Genomic DNA, 21,990 nt, shown 5'->3' on the forward strand with positions numbered 1-21,990 from the left:
AGTCAGGAAGTCAGGTTGCAGCACTTGTTACAGATGGAGAATTCGTTTAACACTTTGCCCAGAAGATAGACTTTCTGTCTTAATTTAAAGTGCCTGTTTAATGTGCATGCCGCAAAAGTATCTGCTAAGTTCTACAAAATAGGGGTTCCTACCATTGCATAGGGTTGTTCCTAACAAGCAGCTGTGTAATCAAGACTACATTTCCCAGCTCTCTTCCATGTGAATAAGATCAAATGACTGCTTCACCATGTAATGTGAACACAAGATATCATAACCTTAGCATTACAGAAATTAAAAAGAGGGCATGATCTTCCCAGTGTCACTGGATGATGAACACATTTTAAAAAAGAAAAACAAAAAAATCCCACCTTACTCCCTGACTCAGCACATGAAACAAAGTCACCTGCTAACTAAAATACTCAAATTAGCAATTATGTGATTGGGAAATAAACTGTGAAGTCACTAGAATTCTGGAGTTATAGTAACTAACTGTAGTAGTTGAACGATATGGCACTCATAGGCTCACATATTTAAATGTCGGTACCGTTTGTGGAACTGTTTGGTGAGATTTGGAGCTGTGAACTTGTTGGAGAAGGTGTGTCACTTCCTCTTGTTCATGAATAAGAGGTGAGCTCTCAGCTACACCCCAGAATCATGCCTGCCTGCTTCCATGTTCCCCAACATGATGGTCATGGACTTTGAAATGGTGAGCTCCAAATTAAATGCTTTCTTTTACAAGCTGCTTTGGTCATAGTGTTTTGTCACGGCAATAGAAGAGTAACCAAACATATTATGGTTTATGCTAATCCATGCACAGACAAGCAGTGCAGAGTCCAAGAGGCAAGTCTACCAATGATAGGAGCCAAAAAGGCAACTTCAGTGTAAAGCTTACCAAGCAAAATAAAGACTGAACAATCCAGGTGAAGGAATCACATACCTCGTATTCTGGTCCAAAGGCAGCAGAGCTACAGAACCGCCCAGAAAGTCTCCAGAGGTAAGGAATTCCTCCAAAGAGAAGAATAAACTGTAAAACAAAGCAGATTGTGGTCACATTCAAACAATCTTAGCAACTATCATATGAAAGAATGCATTATAAAGAAAAATAAATAAATTACAGGAAAAAAAGGGGGCATGACTCATTTAGAATAAAATATTTATTTAGAAGAATACAAACCACTGAGACGCTAAGTTTAGACCACTAAGATATTTTTGCCTAAACAGTGTATATGGGTAAAGTGTATAGTATGTAAATTATATTCCAAAACACCTGTTTAAAAGGCAAACCCAGGAGTCTCACTTGTGGAAGTTGAAAAAAAAAAAAAATCAATATAGGGACAGAGGGTTGAGTGGGTAAAGGCACTTGCCATATAAGCCTTTCCTGGGACCAGTGTAAAGATGAAGGAGAGACCTTACTTCCAAAAGTGGTTCTGACCTCCACACGCACACTGAGGCACACCATGTCTCTACCATCTCATACACACACACACACACACACACACACTACCACCACCACCACCAACAACAACAAATTAATTAATCTTTAAAAAGATTTAAAAATCATTCTTTTAGGGGAAAATAGTAGTCACTAGAGACTGGAAGAGGATAGGAGAAATCAATCTAGAAATACGTTAAATAATGGATATCCAAATAGTCCATCAGTAGGGTTTAATTCAGGCATCTGTAATAAATCAGTACTTTAGCCTACAATTTATGAAGTATTTCAAGAAAACCACAGGCCTAAAGGTTTCTGGCATAAAAATGTTTAAGGAAATATAAATTCTAATTACCCTGGTCTGATTGTCATACATGGTATACATTTTCTAAATTACAATGTACTCCATAAATGTGCATAAATATTATGTGCCAATTAAAACTTAAAACCAGTAATGAGGAGGAATTATTAAGGAGTACAAAGTCAGAGAGAACAGACTCTGGTCTTTGTATAGTTGAATTTGAAAACAGGTAGAAGAGAGGGTTTTAATGTTTGTATCTCATGCGCACACACACACACACACACACACACACACACTACCCCCCTCATTTTTATGATAATATGCTAATTATCCTGATATTATCATTATTATTACAATGCATCAAAAATACCAGTGAACCCTAGAAATAAGAATCATATGTGTTAATCATAATTGCTTTAAAAAGTAAGTAAAAACATTTGCCAAGATACTAAAATGAAAACTTATCAATCACTTAAGCCTACAAGGGTTAAATGGTTTGTTCCAAATCCCACAGGTAATGAGCAACAGATGGAATTCGAACCAGGCAATATGGCTTTATAACTATCTTTTCCATGAGAGGAAAGTGTCCTTTTCAGTCAGGAAAAAGTATTAGCTTGCAGTTGCTTGTTTGAGATATCATCTTATTATGTTGCCCAGGCAGTAATTGAACTCATGGTTCTAAATGATCATCCTGCCTTCTACACAGCTGGGAATATGGTATTTACAACATGCCTGGTTAAAATATTGTTACTATTGCTAAAGAAGTGGTGAATCATGTCCACTTACCAGACTGTGGGACAGAATAGGAGACTCAGACCTCCTGTGGTCAGGAAAAGATGAATCAATCCTAAGGCAGGAATCAGGGCTTCAGGAGTAGGCCCTTACCACTCTTTGTCTTGGGCAAATACGTAAACATTCACTAAGTCACATTCTAAGAACATTAGAAACCATGAAGTAGCTCAAATCGTGAAAACAATGTATGTTTAGCAGCCTGTAGTCCCACCTACCCAGGAAATTGAGGCAAGATTGAGCCTCACTTGTGCTACACAGTGAGTTCAAGGTAGCTCAAGAAACAGTGAGACCTTTCTGCGGTGTTGGAGAAACAGCAACTGGCTGCTAGACATACAGTTTAGTGGAGTGATTGTTTAGCATGCTTGAGGTCCTGAATTCAGTCCCCAGTTGTAAGGAAAAAAAAGAAGGAAGGAAGGAAGGAAGGAAGGAAGGGAGGGAGGAAAGGAAGAAAGGAGGGAAGGAAGGAAGGAAGGAAGGAAGGAAGGAAGGAAGGAAGGAAGGAAGGAAGGAAGGAAGGAGAGTCAGTCAATCAACTTTGGTGCTGGGGACGTGGCTTACTGGTGGAGTGCTCACATGTATGAAGTCTTGGATTCATCACTGGCACCACTTTAAAAAGGAACTTCACTGACTGCAATAGGTACTAGTAATAATGAACCTGCAGAGATCACTTTGTCAAGAAACAATCTAGTTTTCTCCAAACAGGAAGTCAGGAACACAAGATCAAGATCAATCCTTGGTTAGAAGTTCATAGCTATGAATTTAAACATGGCTCCTTGTTTAATTGTTTTTATATGTATATATATTTGCTAGGGATTGAATACAAGGCCTTGGACCTCTAACTCTAAGCTGTATCTACAATCCAGTCTGAAGGGCTTAGGAACAATCATATTTTATGGATTTATATCCTTCCATTTTCATATATGTTTGATGAAATACAGAGATCTACTTTTAAGTCTGTATATAAAGGATAGCAAACTATACTCATTCACAACTTGCTTTTTTGTTATGAGACATTTTTTGTTATGAGACAGGGTCTCAGTATGTAGATCCACTGTCCTAGAACTTTCTTTGTAGACTAGGCTGGCCTCAAACTCACAGGGATCTACCTGCTTCTGCCTCTCAAGTTCTGGGATTAAAGGTGTGCACTACCACATCTGGCCTAAACTCTATCCGTAAAGATCTTTCCATGGTGACCTCTAACCTTACTTGGCATTGCCAGCTACTTCCAGCCACATTATACATTTATTATACTTTCATCCACAGTACATGTGCTCTTATCTTTCTACAACTTCACACACATTTTATACTACCCATCTTTTACATTTTTGTTTTGTTTTTTTAAACAGGGTCTTATGCAGCCAAAATTGGCCTAGAACTCACTATGTAGCCTTGGCTGATCTTGAACTCAGAATGATCCCCCTCCACCAGTCTCCCCAGGGCTGTGATTACAGGTATGCATCCCCACACCTAGCTATCATTTAGAGTTTTACCAGCTGCACTGATTTGCACAGGTCTCAACTACGGCTTCTAAACAGAATCAGGAACAGCAGCACCTGAGGTTATGTCAGGAGTACAAATTCTCTGGCCACAGCACAAAGTCTGGGCTGGGACACAACAGCCGGCAGGTGAATCTAGCACTCACAGGTGATTACTCAAATAAGCTGACTATGAACTCTAGGAGCAAGCATTTCTACTTTGTGGCCATAAGAAACTTTGTTCCTAAAAGATATGCTCTGGCACCACTACCTGTAATATGCTACCACTGCTGAGCTAAGTGACTTGGGATTGCATTACCTTTATCTTCCTCCCAATACTAACAAATGCTGTAGAATTAAGGACTTGTACTGTTTTTGGTAAAAGGCTAAAAAAGCCACTACTAAAATTCCAGCTTTTAAATAAACATTGAGGGTATTTAAACATGCCTTTGAATAATTTATGAACATACTTGGAAACTGCTGTTCCAAACCTTGTTGAGTTTACTTTGGGGAGTAAAAAACAAGTATATAAGCTATAAACTTTCCCATGTTGATAATGTCACTGAGTACACTCCAGGGAGTCCTAAGAAAAAAATCAATAACACAACAGACACAACTCCAGTACTCTGACATATATTATCTCATTAGAGCCTTGAAAAGAAGACATGGCAGGGAGGTAACTGGAACACAGAGAGGTTGAAGTAATGCCCAAAGAAACCTGGTGGTGAGGTGCTTGTTACATGTTGAGGCTATGTTAGGTGCTTCATTGACTGCCTACTCAGTCCGGGCCACAAGTCATACAAAGGTCTGGTGTCTCCTTTCTTTTTTTTATAATGACTTCAAAGATTTAGACAGATAGACAGACACACACACACAGAGAAAGAGAGAGAGAGAGAGAGAGAAAGAGAGAGAGAGAGAGAGAGAGAGAGAGAGAGAGAGAGAGAGAGAGTATGTGCATGTGAGCACGAGTGTCTATGAGGCCAAAAGAGGTCACTGGATCCTTGCAACTGGAGTTTTGGGCAGCTATGATCCCTTCCAGTGTGGGAACTGGGAAGAAAACTTGGATATTCTGGAAGAGCAGTACACGTTCTTAATCACTGAGGGATAAGTTATTGTTTGCAGAAGTTTAGCCAAGAGGCCCAACTGTAATGCTGGTGCATAAACTGATGATACATTCTCCCCAAGCCAACTTAGAATCTGCTGGCATGGCTAGAAACCACTGATGCTGGATCAGGCAATGGAGTGAGCCAATGAAAAAGAGGGCATGAAAGTCAAGGCCTCAAATCTGGAAACCTTCTGGTCTGAGACAGCAGTTCGAGCCATATAGATCTCTCCTGAGAACACGTGGGAACCTGATTCCTGGATGAGGGTTTTGTTTCTGGCCTGAAAAAGGTGAATTCGGGAATAGTCCCCCCGACCCCTGCTCTTTTGTTCCAATCTTTCTTGCCATTATTACTAGTCTAAAATCTTTTTCCCAAGAGGAAGTTATCACCTCCCACAACAAATACTGTCAGCAACAGGCAGGCAAGTGTGAACTTATCCATAACTGCACCTCCTCTGGCCCTCTTGGCCACATCAGAGTCCTTGGCTAAAGAGGAAGAGGAGCAGAGGGCCCTTGCTCTGGCACTGGCAAAACTACCTCATCTTTCAAAGGCATCTGAATGCCTGGAGCTGACTGCAAGTTCCCCCCCCCACCCCCCCGCAATCCCCCAGTATCCATGATGTGAACTTTGTGCCATGGATATAACCACCCCAGGCCTCTCCAACCCTTACAGCCTCTTGTGGTTGGGCTTGCATAACCGCCTGATGCACAGTTGCCTCACTTGGCCCATACGGCCTGAATAGAGGCTTATCCTGCCAACCTTGGCCCTGTTCCAAGAGCCCCTGATCAACAACCATTATCCTTAAGTCAGTCATATCCCTGCCCTTATCCAAGATTCTTGGCAGCCTGGAGTGGAATATGATGTGAGAAATGAACCATGGGTGTGCCCTATGCTCAAGGGCTCCTTGAAGGGATTTCATAAGGATGGGTTTGGGACAATTTTGGGGCTCTTGGAACCCCTGGCTGACCTAGCTTTAGTCAGAAGAGTGGCCAATGAATCAGGGTATGACTCTCCCTACTTTGAACAGTGGGCTATGCACTTACAAACCTATTATGACTGGTATAATTGTCTTAAAGTGGTCCTAGAGCCTGCCATGTTCTTAAACTGGTGGTCAGACTATCAGGATCTGGCTAAGAGTCAGGCACGCTTAAATCTTTAATATAAGCTTAACATGCTGACCAGTCACAGGGCATACATTAACCCAGTTACCCAAGCTACTATCTGCCAACATGCCTACTTCAATCAGGTGGCCGATCTGTCTTTAAAGGCCCTTGAGGTCTGCACTTCCAGAGGTCTCTCTGCCTACTTCTGTAACCTTGTACAACAATCAGGCGAGTCCTTTACAGACTTTCTCACGAGGGTTACTGAGGCAGTAGAGAGAAGGGTCGATTTGGGACCCATCCGAGACATGCTTGTTTAAACAGTTGGATTGGGAGGGTCTTAACGCCTAACCTGAGATTTGGTTTGCTGAAGCCCATCATGGTGACTTTCATAAATGGGGAGTAACCATCAGAGACCTTGACAGGGCAGCCCTAGAGTGGCCCTGACTGCCTCTATGATGTCCTGTTGAGTGACAGGCAAAGATTCCTACATAAAAGATCAAAATTGTCCCAAACCCATCCTTATGAAATCCCTTCAAGGAGCCCTTGAGCATAGGGCACACCCATGGTTCATTTCTCACATCATATTCCACTCCAGGCTGCCAAGATTCTTGGATAAGGGCAGGGATATGACTGACTTAAGGATAATGGTTGTTGATCAGGGGCTCTTGGAACAGGTGAGAATATTACACAAACAATTTCACCTGTCCCCACAAAACTTACACAAGCTCTTGCCGGATTATCCATGAAACAACAAAAATATCTTACAAGATCTTGTGCCATCTGCGCCCCACTTGCACCATTGGGGCCCCTTCACAGGGGAGGTGTCAAGCCAAGAAGGTTATTCCCCAGTGCTATTTGGCAGATGGACTGGACTCACTATTCCTCTTTTGGTAATCTTAGATATGTACATGTTACTGTAGATACTTGCTGCTTCTCTGTATATGCTGTGGCCTCAATGGGAGAAAAAGTCTCCCACACCATCAAGGCTATGGAATCTGCTAACCAGAGAGGTGATTAGAGCATGGCTCACAGAAATTGGAGAGGCCTCTGTTTAGGTTCCCTGCTTACACCCTGATATGCCCTCCAAGATGGCTGTCCTTTGAGAGCTGGTAGTCAATGATGGGTAAGAACCTATTTGGCAGGTCAACCTAAGACAGGCAAGGTTCACTACACTGAAGATCCCTGAGGTGGGGTCAACAAGGCCAGAGCAAAGAACTCCGACTCCCACTAGGTTATCAAAAATGAAAACAAAAGGGTGGAAATGTAGAAGGAACTTAGCCAAGCAGGCCCAGCTGCAATGCTGGTACATACACCATTGATACTTCCTCCGGAGCCAAGCTAGACTCTGTCAGGACAGCTAGAGACCACTGACACTGCACTGTTAAAGGCCAGACCAAGCATTACCAAGTTTAAAACAATCTGAAATTTGTGTCTCCAAGAAATCAATGACTCACAGTGCCTTCCACCTCTGAGTAGAGTCCTGACCAGAAGCTGAAGGTACTTTTATCCAGTTGATACAGTCGAGATTTCTCAAATGTGTCCGAATCCATGATCTGTTCTAACTCTGCTGGTACGTGAGTCGTTGTTTTGTATATCCTTCTCTGAAATATTTTGAAGAAAACACACTTTAATGAGTATTTATTACATAGTAGTAATTTGTGGTCAAACACCAAATGGTCTATAGCATTAATTTGTCATGTAAGCTTGTAGAATTTGTCACATACATGTACGCCTTGCATTTAGTCAAGAACCCTGACCACTGAAACAACTAACACAGGAAATTTTAAGCAGACAAAAACAATTCCAAGGCCAACTGACTAGGTGGAATGGCCACCTGGGTTGTCAACACACTTACAGTTTGCCTGTGTGAACCAAAATTGTGACATCACGAGGAGACCATTCTTTCTGAGTATGAGGTATGTCTTGCAATATAGAAAATAATGCATGAAAAAAGAGAAGTATGCTCACAACACACATTAACACACACATTTAATACTTTATTAATGAATCATCATTAAACTTGGTTCTAGAGGTCAAATTAAGTAAGAATTAGGGAGTGACAGAAACATCAAATCTTTACAACAAATTTTCTCATTACATCAAATTCTAAAGGGTAATTTCAGCCCCTAGGACATAACACAGGGAACAGATACCAAAGGTATAATAGACCTTCTATAATAGTTTTACAATAAATACTTTTCCTGTTGTATGTTAACAATAACAACAGCAACAAAAAGTTCAAGGCATTAGATTATAACCCTACAACAATGCAACAATGCCAGGTGGTCTTGGTGCATGGCACTCAGGAGGCAGAAGGAGATGGATCTTTGTGAGTTCAAGGCCAGTCTGGTCTACAGAGTGAGCTTCAGGACAGCCAGGGCTACACAAAGAGAAACTGTCTTGGGAAAAAAAAAAAAGATGCAACTCGGTTTATTAACAAACTATGTCAGATAAGTACTCAATATCTCACCCTGCTGTTTTAATACAAGTTATGTGCTTGCTTCAAGCAAGGGTACTTATGCAATTCTGAACTAATGAAGCTTTGAGTACCTAGCTACAGTAATTTTTAACATGTTGAACATACTAAAGGAAGAGACTGAGGTAGACATAACCTGACACTGACAAAGTTTTAAAATTCACAGTTGCAGTCCAGAGAGTCACGAAGGGCTGGGAAATGTAGCTCAGTGGCAGAGCACTTGCCTGGCAAAGAAACTCACATACGGTGTAAACTAGAAGAAACTGCAGAAAAAAAAGGCCTGTAGTGCTCAAGAAATAGGTCCATCCGTTAAAGGGGAAGGTTCTCAAGGACGGCAGACGAGTGTGGTCCAAACTTAGACGCTGTAGAGCAGGCATAGACCTGCGCAAGTTTGATGGCAGGGCTGTCCTTTCCTTTCATGAGACACCAACAGGCTTGGGACCCATTATAACGTTGCAGATAACTTGTTTTGTTATTACAAAGTCCATCTCACTGAAACGTTCACATTTCGAATTAAACTGTTAATTATGGCTACCTCCAGGGAAAACTGTTAGCTTTTCTTCTGCACTATTTAACGTTTTAAACAAAAAAAAACCAAAGAGATATTTTAAACACACACACACACACACACACACACACACACGTATTGGGGCCTCTAACAACATTTGCTCTAATGAGGATTTTCAAAAGACGTGCGAGTCTTTTCATACTTGCAAAGTATCACCAGAAAATTGGTTTCCTAATCTTGAGGTTGAGCATGGTAACATCAATGCCATGGGAAGTTATTATTCTACAAATTTAGCACCTCCACTTAGAAAGCTTATACCAACGAGGCTTGGTCAATCCAAGGATTCTTAAGACGCTGTAGAGCAGGCAATAGACAGGCTCAAGTTTGGCGGTAGGGCAGCTCTTCCCTTTCAGTAGACGCTTACAGGCTTGGGTCCCATCACAACGTTGCAAGCAACTTCTGCCGTTCCAAAAAACCCCCTCAAAGCTGCAGTCACCATTAGGGAAAGTTAGGAAGCTCACCAGGGGTTACGGAGGACAGGCTGGTGCTACAGCCAGGCAAACATTAAGGGGCTTGGGTAGAGGCTCAGGCTGGCCTAAGGCTGTCCGGAGGCTGAGATCGGGGGNGGGGGGGGGGGGCACGACAATGCTCACCTGCCGCTGTGCTAGGAAGGTCTCCCAAAGATACACCGTCCAGGAAAAGAGCAGCACCGCCCCGAAGATTCGCTTCTCCACGGGGAAGTCCCACATAGCGTCCACCAATGCCCACATCCCCATGGTCACCCAGTCTCCCCTGCTCCTACGGCGTGCACCGGTGCCTCACCGACACGCGTCCCTCAGAGAGTGCCAGCGGTGTCACAACGATACGGGTCCCTTCCGAGGGCTTCTTCAGACGCCCATTCCCTCAGCTTTGCCAGCAGTGTCACAAAGACACCCTTTCCCCCCCGTACTTATTTCTGCTAGAATAAGACGCCCGCCCCACCTTCCTCACTTCCGCCTGAAGATTGAGCAGCGGTGCACCTGAAATAGCTCTCCGGATTCTGCGCGCAGGACTCCAATTCAAAGGTTCCGACCTTCTTCCTGGGCGCGTCTGTGTAGTCGCCGCCTCTCCCTTGCTTTGGCGGGTTACCCAGAGAAGGCAATGGAGCGCGGTGCTTAACCGGGCTGGGTACCGGGTCATAGAAATATTCCCCCTAGAAGTAGCTGGGAAGGATGGGAGAGGCTCTAAAACTTGTCCTTCTATTTAGTGACGTTCAAAGGTTAGCTGTGCACCTCCAAGATAACTAACCAAACGAGGCATTTGGGGTTGTTTGACTTGTCTTCGAAAGTTCTGGTTTTGGGAATATTAGAGATGAAAATGACACTAGTGATTAGAATTTTCATTTACACATTTCATCTCATCCTCTCCAAGTGAAGTCAGAGGAGGCATTTACCTGTGAGTCCTGGGACTGCATTTCTAACCTCAAACAGGCAGGCTTGTTAGCCACTGCCTTTAAGCCTAGCAAGACCTTGTTTCAGACACACACACACACCACCACCACCACACACCATCACACACCATCACAGCTCAGTACCCTTTTTTGTCTTGGAATTCAACAGTGAAATGGGGTCACTATGGCCCCTGTTAATACATTGACTTTACTTGAAATGTGAAGCCAGAATTTTTCTGACCAAAAAGTAAATGTTATTTAGTTAATAGTTTCTATGAACTAATGTTGTCAATTTGTATAAACATCGATAATCTTTAGCTCCAATTTAAAGTATGGTGAGATTGTGATGCTAAAGATGTTGAGATTAAGGCTTCCAATTTCTCAACTGCGGCTAAATTTATTTGCATGCGAGTAATCAGTAGAAGTCACTTGACAAAGTGAATTACTTCAATATAGGATCACAAATTCTTTGGCAACCAAATGTTCTTTGGGGGATTTTTTGCTTTCAGCGAAATTAGTGGTGTACCTGATTGAACTGTCAGCTGAACTTTGAGTTTTGTTCACGGGCCTGGGAAATATTTTGTACTTGATTGGATTTAAGGCAAATGGCATGAAAACAGGAATCACAGGCAAGTAGAGACATAGCTCTAACAAGTGCCATCTCCTCAGGTAGAAGGTCTCAGGGGAAGGTCCCCCTTTTCCATGGCTGGTTGGATGTTTTGTACTGGCACCCATCATGGTGTTGTAGAGTCCTGTGGAAAAACACAAGCATAGCCTAGCCCTTGTGTCAACAAAGAGTGACTGTCATTGTGATGTTGGGGGCTCTCTCCATTGTACCAATGGAAGAGTGGTATTCCTAGGTGGTTAAGCCCAATGTTTATAGGCAGGGCTTAATCCCTGATCATCAAAGGTGAGGAAGTTTAAGTGAAAAAAGGCCTCTGCTAGGGCCAGGGGAAGGTCATGTTTGGACTCAGGGGAGGTAAACTGAGTCAGCAAGTCCTTTAGAGTCTGAGTGGACCTTTCTACTATCCCCTGGCTGTGAGGGTAATAGGGAATCCTAAAAGTGTGGTTAATCTTCCATGAGACAGCAAACTCATTGATTTGTTGAGAGGCATAGGGAGGGTCATTATCCATCTTCAAAACCCAAGGCACACCCATAACCAACATAGCAGATTCCATAGCCTTGATGGTGTGGGAAGCTTTTTCTCCCATTGAGGCCACAGCATATACAGAGAAGCAGCAAGTATCTACAGTAACATGTACATATCTAAGATTACCAAAAGAGGGATAGTGAGTCCAGTCCATCTGCCAAATAGCACAGGGGAATAACCCTCTTGGCTTGACACCTCCCCTATGGAATGGCCCCAATGGTGCAAGTGGGGCGCTGGTGGCACAAAATCTTGCAAGGTGTTTTTATTGTTTCATGGACAATCTGGCGAGAGCTTGTGTAAGTTTTGTGGGGACAGGTGAAATTGTTTGTGTGATGCTCTCATCTGTTCCAAGAGCCCCAGGTCAACAACCATTATCCTTAAGTCAGTCATATCCCTGCCAAGATTCCTGGCAGCCTGGAGTGGGATCTGATGTAAGAAATGAACCATGGGTGTGCCCTATGCTCAAGGGTTCCTTGTAGGGATTCATAAGGATGTGTATGAGACTATTCTGAACTTTTATGTAGGAGAATGATAGTGTTCGAACATCCTGTATTGCATATTAGCTATCCAAAAATATGTCAGGCTCAGTCTGACAGAGTTCAAAGATCCTCAGAAACCCCAATAACTCTCCTCATTGGACTGATCCAGGGTTTCGAAGGATGTGAGTAACATCCTTCAAACCTGGCCTCTGTAGTAGAATCAGTATCTTTGTTTGTTGCCATTGGAGAAGGCCAGAGTGGCCTTAGGGATTGGGCTAGAATTGGGTAGGCTATAGGGCTCTATTTCAATAGGTAAATGGGGAAGAGCCAACAGGTGGTTATCTGGGGATGGGTGGTTATCAACAGTGCCTGTCATCATTTCTTGAAAACTAAGGGAATCTGCCCATAAAGACTGAGAGTGCTTAAGAGAAAAGGGCAGTATTATCTTATCAGATTCCTTATTACAAATTCTCACCAAGCCCCTTTTCTTAAGAGCAAGTTTAAAGGTGATTTCATATTGGAAGGTTACCTTATGTAGATCTGAGCTTAGTGCAGCCAGATGAGGGGGCCGTTTTGCCACAGGGTCCCTTAGTAGTCCACATAATTATTGCCAGCAAAGGCCTCAAAGGGTTACGTCTATTAAGGCTTATGTCAGACAAGTAGGTCATTGTCTTCTGCAGGAGTCTCTTAGTGTCCTGGATAAGGGTGTTCTTAGAAGAGGGGCTGTCAGGGTCTCCAATAGGAAGAAGAGACTTATCTCTTCATCGGGGATCAGGAGAAATAACTTTACCCAATTAACAGTCCCACACAATTGTTGAAGCTCCATGGGGTAGTAGGTCTGAGAAATAGAGAAGGCCAGCGGTCTAATCTGCTTAGAAATGGAGAATCCCAAGCTGGGCGCATGCCTTTAATCCCAGCACTCGGGAGGCAGAGGCAGGTGGATTTCTGAGTTGGAGGCCAGCCTGGTCTACAGAGCTAATTCCAGGACAGCCAGGGCTACACAGAGAAACCCTGTCTCAAAAACCAAAAAAAAAGAAAGAAAGAAATGGAGAATCCCAGAAAGGTATACTAGGAGGGGGGAGGAGAGGGACAACTGACTGCATTTTTTGGGGCCAACCCACAGATTAAGCTCTTCTAAGTCTTTTAGGAGCTCTGAGGTAGCTCCTTGTGAAAGAGATGAATCAGGATGTGCCAGCATAATGTTGTCCATATAGTGATCAAAATATCTTTAGGGGCTGCCCGTAGTGCCTCAGACACATAAGGCTGGCAGATGGTAGGACTATTTTTCATTCCCTGTGGGAGGACTGTCCACTGGTGTCTCTTAGCTAGGTTTTGCATATTAGGTTCCCACACTGTAAAGGCAAAGTGGCATCTGTCCTGTGGTGCCAGACGATTTGGAAAAGGCAATGGTTAATCTCCATCACTAATCTGTGTGAGGGCATCAGGATGAGGCAGTCCCTCCTGAGTAGTCCCCATTTCTTCTGTTTGTTCACTGATAGAGCTCATATCTTGTAAGAGTCTATATTTTTCTGACCTCTTTTTTTATGACAAAGATGGGGGTGTTATGTCTACTGGTTGAAGGTTCTAAGTGACCAAGTATAAGTTGTTCCTCAACCAGTTCTTTGACTGTGGACAATTTTGGATCAATGATTGGCCATTGATCTACCCAGATATTGGCAAGTGATAGCCAGGCCAGTGGTATGGGGTCAGGTTCCGTGATGGCAGGAGGCCCTGGGTGGGCAGTCTTAGACTTGGGAGTAATTCCCCTTTTAGCTGGATCAATAATGTCATCAGAGAAGGCCCAATTGTCTGTTGTAAAAACGACACCTATATCCCTAATATGTCCCTGCCCCAAAGTGTATGAGACACATCAGCAACAATGGAATCCCATCTAGGTGTATAGTCATGATGGGTGAATGTAGAAACACGAGGAGAGTCTAATATACAGTAGGCTTGGAGAAGTCCCTCTTATTGACAAGGCTGAGGGGCACTCATTTTAGAATTAAATCATATCCGAGTTTATCAGAGTTCTGAGACCTGCAGTCTTGTGCCCAGCGAAATCCTTTATTACAGCAAGGGCATTTTGTTCTTGGCCGAGCATTAAGGGCAGTCCCTACAGACTTGTCTTTCTGCAGCCCCAGCTGCCTGCCCTAGGGTCAAGGTCTTTGGTGGCTGCTACCCATTAATGAAGGTCATCATTATGGTCTGCTGCCACCACATTGCAGATTAGGGCATTAAGACCCTCCCAATCCAACTGTTTAAACAAGCATGTCTCAGGTGGGTCCCAAATCGACCTTTCTCTCCACTTCCTCAGTAACCCTCATGAGAAAGTCTGTAAAGGACTTGCCTGATTGGTGTACAAGGTTATGGAAGTAGACAGAGAGACTTCTGGGAGGGCAGGCCTTAAGGGCCTTGAAAGACAGATCAGCCACCTGATTGAAGTAGGCATGTTGGCAGATAGTAACTCCTTACAACTGGAGGCTTTGTTAGAATTCTTCTGAACTATCATTAACATTATTTTTATTTTATGTAAAGTTAAAATGACACAATTATAAATTAGAATCTTCTGATTATCATTGCAACATTCACAAGTAGCTGATCAAACTAAAACAATAGAAATTTTGATAACATATAAACATAAATTGTAAAATTCTATCATCAGTCTGTTAGTGAGCTGGAGCAAAACATAGTTTATAAAACAGGAGCATATTTGGGGATGGAAAGATGGCTCGGCAGTTAAGAGCATTGTTGCTCTTGCAGAGAGCCCAAGTTTGATTTCTAGTGCCCACATGGGAACTTATAGTTGTCTGTAACTCTATTTCTAGGGTATCCAATAACTTCTTTTGGCCTCTATGGACACCAGGAAAGCAAGTGGTTACAGACATGCAGGCAGTAATGCTCCCAGCCCCACTCTCCACCCCAACACACACGCGCGCGCGCACACACACACACACACACACACACACACACACACACGAATTCCAGGCCATGCTGGGGCTACCTAGTGAAACCTTGCTTAAAAAACAAACAACCTCCCCCCCCCCGCCATATTCTCCTTCATGCATATTCTCACCTTTACTCATCTCTGAGTAATTCAGGAGTCCCCAGACGGACTGCATATACTCCTTACAACAAGGACCAGCTTGAGACAGCTTAGTTGCAAAACATGGCCCCCTGTGACTGGCTTTTCCAATGTCTTCAGCATGGACTTCAAAATCACAGCCCTGCCCACCCTCTCTCCTGTCTCCATCTGTTCCAGTCTGGCTAGCTTGCAGTACCACGAGGTCCCAAGCCTGCTGAATCAGCTCCATACCTGTTTATGCCAGGCAAATGTTTTACCGCCAAGCCACAGAACCCATCCTTGGAGACATTTACAGCTATCATTACCCCACATTACCCACTGCATACAAAGTAGATGCTGGGCCCTGCTGAAGAGAGAACCAGATCTTTGCAGGGTGATTTCAATATAGTTCTCTATTTTATTGATACACCACTGCACACATGAGGGAAGCAGTGCTTTTCTGGAAAAGATTGGAGTTCATCACATTTCAGATGTGGAAGTGAACCCTGATGTGGGCAAGGGGCTCTGACAGTCAGAACAGCTGCAGTAGGGTTCGGAGGAGCAGTCCCGCTTTGCATCAGGCTTCTGGGCGACGATTATCCCCTCCAGGTCTCTCACTTTGTTTTCCACCATCTGAAGCTTTTTCAAAATTTTCTCTTGCAGACCCAATGACAGGAAGATATTACTATTGTCTTGAATCTGGCGACCGCTTCCTTCTGGGTTGGCTAGCAAAGCCTGAAAAAAGTCTGAGCCCTTCTTGTAAAGTTGGTAGAGTGTGATCACAAACATCACTATTTTCTAAAACGAAACAAGACCGGTGTCACTTCGTCATGTGTGTGAAATGTCACTGCTAGCCACAGAGCCAAAGCAAATAAAGATCTCCTAGTAACAACCATCCCCCGTTCCTAAGCCAAGCTTTCCCTTCAACAGAACATCTTCACACCTACTTTTAATCGTTTTTTAAAATATTTTAAAGATATCTTATTATTTTATGGGTATGAGTGTTTTGCTTTCATGTATGTAAATATACCAGTTACATGCCTGGCTGGTGCCCAAGGAGGCCAAAAGAGAGGTTTGGCTCTCCTGGAACTGGAGTTACAGATGGTTGTGAGCTGCTGTGTGGGTGCTTGGGGTCAGACCTGGTTCTGTGGGAGAGTAGCCAATGCTCTTGTCTTTGCCAAGTCATCTCTCCAGCTTCTCTAATTTTAATCTTTTGATCATTATCAACTTACAAACTGTAGTGTTAGATAGGTCAGGGGTTTAATTTGTATTCACTTAATAAAAAGTATAATAAGGGACTGGAGAGATGGCTCAGTGCTTCAGAGCACTGGCTGCTCTCCCAGAGGTCCTAAGTTCAATTTCCAACAACTACATGGTAACTTACAACCAACCATAATGAGCTCTGATGCCCTCTTCTGGCATGCAGTAATACATGCAGCTAGAACACTCATAATACAATAAATACATCTTTCTTTCTTTCTTTCTTTCTTTTTTTTTTTTAAGAAACAAAACAAATAAAAGGCACAATATTCGATACCATTTGCTCAAAGTCTGTTACCATGTGGTGAGTTCTGTGTTAGTAGTTAGCTTGCCGGGGGCTAGTGAGATGGCTCAGCAGGTAAGAGCACCCGACTGCTCTTCCAAAGGTCCAGAGTTCAAATCCCAGCAACCACATGGTGGCTCACAACCATCCGTAACAAGATTTGACGCCCTCTTCTGGAGTGTCTGAAGACAGCTACAGTGTACTTAAATATAATAAATAAATAAATCTAAAAAAAAAAAAAAAAAAAAAAGAAGTTAGCTTGCCAGCTTATGAGTTATTCATGCAGGAGAACCCAGGACGTGACACACCTGTGTAGATACTTTCCAGTGTAGACCCTGTCAATGTTCAAGACCACAGATTCGAACTGATAAAGCCAGGACTGGGGTCCAGGAACTCTCCCCAGCACAGAGGTCTAAAAATGTAGACTCACTGATTGTGCTGGACAGTTTTATGTCAGCTTGGCACAAGCCATCTGAGAAGAGAGAATCTCCACTGAGAAAATGCAGCCATAAGATGGGGCTGCAGTCAAGCCTGTAGGTCATTTTCTTAGTTGATGATGGATGGGATAGGGCCTAGTCCTGTTGTGGGTGGGTCCATTCCTGGTCTATAAGAAATCAGGCTGAGAAAGCCATGGGGAGCAATTCAGTAAGTAGCACCCCTTCATAGCCTCTGCATCAGCTCCTGCCTGCAGGTTCCTTCCCTGCTTGAGCTCCTGTCCTGACTTCCTTCCATGATGAACAGTGATATGGAAGTGTCAGGCAAATAAACCCTTTCCTCCTGGGGTTGGTTTGGTCATGGTGTTTCACCACAGCAATAGTTAACCCTGACTAAGACACTGGTCATGAAAAAAAGAATTGCTTTAATATGTTAAAACAGATTCCTTGTAGGATTAGCGTACAACCATAACTCCCCCTTAAAGCAACACTAGGCTGTTATACATTCTATCACTTTTAAACCTCATAGCAATCCTATAAAGCAGCACTTTTAGCAATCCCATTTTACAGATAAGAAAACTGGGGTAGGGGTTAAATGTATGTATACCAAGCAGTCTAACTCCTGAGTCCACAGTGTTACTTACTCTGATATATTATTCCTTTTTGTTGGTGTATCTTTCCCCTCATTTTTCTCTCATCCTTTAGAGATAGATTCTCATGTATCCCAGGCTGACCCTCCAACTTGCTCTGTAGCCAAGGATGACCTTGAATTTCCAATCATCCTACTCCATACCTTCCAAATGATGGAATTATGGTGATGAATGCATCACCACACCTGATTTCTGTTTTTGTGGTTTTGCTTAAAGTGTTCAAGTGTCCAATAATCTGACTGCACTAAACTAGAAAGTTTGCGTTCCTTCTTTACACTTTTATTAGATAACTGAAATGTGTCTATGTTTGTGCCCACACACATAATCTTGTATTGACAACTTATGTTTATTTGTTGGATTCTATTATATGAGATTCTGAATAAAAATTAAATTTGAAATCCTAAAAATGAGGTTTAAACTCCAGTCTTGCCAGCTCTAACAAAACCATATGAATTTGGGCAGGAACCAAATTACTCCATTTCCAAAGTAGACATGGTAATCCCTGGTCTGCCTATTATGCAGGGCTTTCTGATGTTAAATTTCAGATTCAACCATGATTCCTAAATGGAAAAAGAAGAGAACTATAAAGTGATTCAGTAATAGTGCTTCTGTATAATCATAAAAACAACCCTTCCTTTAAGAAAGCCCCCAGGATTGTCGACAACTCCAACATTTGGTAGGTAGAGTGATGAAGAAAAGAAGTCCAAAGTTAGCCTTCACTATCTGGTGACTCTGAGGGCAGCCAAGCTACAAAAGACCTTCTTGACAAAACAGAACAAGAACCCTCCTAAAATTCTATCTTCTTAAATTTCCATCAAGCCTCCACGTACCCCACTTTCCTCCTCACTCCTCATGTGAAAAATAAACTCCATCTCATGGAGTTACTAGATTTCCCATAACTCCAAGGACAATGTTATAAATGAGCTATTATCATTGAGAGTTAAACGAAATTATACAAATTCCAAATGTTCCTTAAAATCTCAGTGTTTTAAATTTATATTTCCCCTAATGAGCCCTTGTATGTTTCTGGGAGCTTAGCTTGTTAAAACATAATAACAAAATGAACTAGGATGTCTTAATGCACACACAACTCCCTATCAGTTAAACAGCAGAATCATTTACATCATTGACAGTAACCTAGGGTTAGGGTTAGGGTTAGGGTTGGGGTTAGGGTTAGGGTTAGGGTTAGGGTTAGGGTTAGGGTTAGGGTTAGGGTTAGGGTTAGGGTTAGGGTGAGGCGAGTGCCTCCCCTCCCCACAGGAACTTGGTTGTCCTACACTGCTCATCCTATGAATAGTGTAGGAGATGGAGGGCTCTGAGAGACAAGTGATCAATTAAGCTTTAGCTCATATAACTTTCTCTAGTGATGAACTTGTTCAAAAAATTTTTTTGAGACAGGGTTTCACTGTGTAGCCCTGGCAATCCTGGAACTCATTCTGTAGACTAGGCTGTTCTCAAACTCGGGATCTACCTGCCTCTGTCTCCCAAGTGTTAGAATTAAAGATGTATGCCACTACCACCCGGCCAAATCTATTTTATATTAGAGACAAGCCAAACACCATTGTGAGAAAAAAGTACTTTTGCTCACAACCTAATTGGTGGAGATTTTCAAGAATAGTACAGTTTTAATCAACTTAAGAGACAGAGACAATAGCTTACCCCTAAACACTTACATGGACTTTTAAAACTGGGTAGCAGCAATATGAAAGACAGCTAACCAAAATTAAACTTTAAGTCAGGAATGGTAGTGTGTGTTGCTCTCTCAGCCCTTAGTGGTGGGGGTTTGGGGTGAAAGCTTAACAAAACAGGAGGATCATAAATTTGAAGTCAGCCTTGTTCTACAAGGCCAGCCTAAGGTACCACCCTGTCTTAGAACAACAAAACCCAACAAACACCCTGCAAAATTTCTCTATAAATATACAACCTGAATAGACCGAATGCTTCGTTTCCATAAGGCAAATAATCCAATTGCCAACAAAGTCAAAAAGGAAATCCCAAGGATGATTTGCACAGCTGGAGCGAGATTATCTAGTATTCCCAAGTTTGTTGGCTGAGGCACACTAGTAGTCTCTCCTATAAACATTGCTTGTAACCAACTCCATATTGAGCTGCGAGCAAGAGCATTTAAGAGGTTGTCCCAAGAAGAAGTTGTAGTTGGAAATGTTGGCATTTTAAAACAGCAGCTCCAGGAACTACATGTGCGGAGACTTCAGGAATCTAGACATAAATTAGGGAAAGCGGCCAGGGAGTTCAGGCGTTCTAGAGCCATTATGAGCTGTGCTTTGTGATGTCACTCACCAGTGTTCAGTCAAGAGCAAGGAAGTACAGGCCTGTGTTTTCAGCTCAGTCATACTGTTTCCTCTGATCTCTGGCCAGTCTTGGTTCTGGCACAGCAGTCTCCCAGCATAGCACTTCCTACGATGACAGAAATGCTCAGTGTGTGCCTAGTCTGATATAGCAGCTAATATCACTAGAAGTGGGGACAGCTTGGGCCAGGAATATAACTCAGTTTGCAGTGTTCTTGCCTACTACACACAAAGGCCAAAGTTTGACCCCAATCACTACAAAACCAAGCCAGTTAGTCTTCTATTGCTGTCACATGACCAAAAGCAACTTGTCCTGGAAAGGGTTGTTTCACGTAGTAGATTATAGTCCATGATCGAGGGAAGTCATGACAGGAACTTGGAACTGAAGCAGAGGCCATGAAGATATACCGCTTGCTAGCTTCCTCCTCATGGCTTGCTCAGTCTGCCTTTTCTCTCTCTCTTTCTTTAAATGTTTATGGGTATTTTGCCTGCGCATATGTCTGTACACCGTGTACCTGCATAGGCCAGAAGAGGGCATTGGATCCCAGGAGACTGGAGTTATAGACATATAAGCCACCACATAGATGCTGGGAATCCAATCTGAGTCCTTCAGACAAGTAGCTAGTGTTCTTAATGGCTGAACTACCTCTCTCCACTCCTCAACCTCCTTTCTTATATAATCCAGGACCATTTGTTGAGGAATGACATTTCTCAATGTGAGCTGACCCCTCCTTTACCACTCATCAATCAGAAAATGTCCCCAGGTTTTCCTACAGGCCAACCTGATGAAAGTGTTTTCTTAGTTGACATTTCTTCTACCCAGTTGACCCTAGCTTGTTACAAGTTGAAAAACAAAACTAAGAAACAAACCAAAAAACTAGCCGACATATAATCTCAGTGCTAATGAAGGGGTATAGGAGGGTCTGAAATTCAAGGCCATCCTAGGATACATAAAAGTTACAAGGCCAGACAGGGCTACATGAGACCCAACCTCAAAACAACAAAAAGGTGGATAGTGTTGCAGAAGAACTTGCTTTTTACCTTTCAGCTTGATTTAATTTTAAGTACCCACCTAAGTCCTCTTAGATAGTGTCTATACAGAACCTTTTCAGTACTTCTGTACAGGGGAGCAGTTACTTTCTTCAGAATGAGAAAGCCCAAGTTCATTAAGGTTGAGAGGAATTTGTAGGTAAGATTTAGAAAGGGCTTTTGTTGGGGGGCACAGAGGCTCTTGTAGTCACAGAGAAGCAGTACTCATTTGTTTGTTTGTTTGATTATGATTTAAAGGGTTTTTTGTTTGTTTGTTTTGCTTTTCTCTAGTAGCAGGAATAACCCAATATCAATGGTCCCTTCGTGAAGAGAAAAAAAATCAAAACAAGCCCAACTTCTAGTATAGGAACAATCACAGCCAGGGCATAAAGCATTCAGCTGATGCTGTTTCAATTTCCAGAGGTTATTCATTCATTACATGACTATTCATTATATGGAGAATGTCCTCTTCCCCAGATCATCTAATTAATACTTAAATAAATGCTTAATTTATTTAGACTAATTAAATAGACTGAAATAGACTAAAAGAGGAATTTCAGAATTTTGAAAGTTTTTTTTTTTTTGAGACAAGGTTTATTTTGTGTGGCCCTGACTGTGCAGGAACTAGGTGAGGCTGACAGTGAACCCACAGGGATCCTCCTGCCTCTGTCTCTCAAGTGCTGGGATTAAAGGCGTATGCTGCCATGCCTGGCCCTTG

The 21,990-nt window shown here is 42.7% G+C and overlaps 2 protein-coding genes across 2 annotated transcripts in view; both read right to left on the minus strand.

Annotated features, from left to right (window-relative positions):
• The window catches only part of Zmpste24 (zinc metallopeptidase STE24), a 40,452-nt gene extending 30,259 nt beyond the window's left edge, over positions 1–10,193 (minus strand). The window contains exons 1-3 of the mRNA XM_021199940.2: positions 9,844–10,193; positions 7,661–7,807; positions 938–1,024 (exon numbers count right to left, since the gene is read on the minus strand). Of these exons, the coding sequence (XP_021055599.1) occupies positions 938–1,024; positions 7,661–7,807; positions 9,844–9,966 (357 nt within the window). The 5' untranslated portion in view covers positions 9,967–10,193. The remainder of the gene's footprint in view (positions 1–937; positions 1,025–7,660; positions 7,808–9,843) is intronic.
• Positions 10,194–15,704: 5,511 nt separating this feature from the next.
• Tmco2 (transmembrane and coiled-coil domains 2) lies at positions 15,705–20,167 on the minus strand. Its single transcript, XM_021199472.2, has 2 exons — positions 19,862–20,167; positions 15,705–16,108 (listed from the first exon to the last, which is right to left on the minus strand). The coding sequence occupies exons 1-2, from the start codon at positions 20,105–20,107 to the stop codon at positions 15,791–15,793; spliced, it is 564 nt and encodes a 187-aa protein (XP_021055131.1). The 5' UTR covers positions 20,108–20,167; the 3' UTR covers positions 15,705–15,790.
• Between the last annotated feature and the right edge of the window lie 1,823 nt (positions 20,168–21,990).

This window comes from Mus pahari, chromosome 6, assembly GCF_900095145.1.
Source record: "Mus pahari chromosome 6, PAHARI_EIJ_v1.1, whole genome shotgun sequence".
In the NCBI taxonomy this organism is placed as follows: domain Eukaryota; kingdom Metazoa; phylum Chordata; class Mammalia; order Rodentia; family Muridae; genus Mus; species Mus pahari.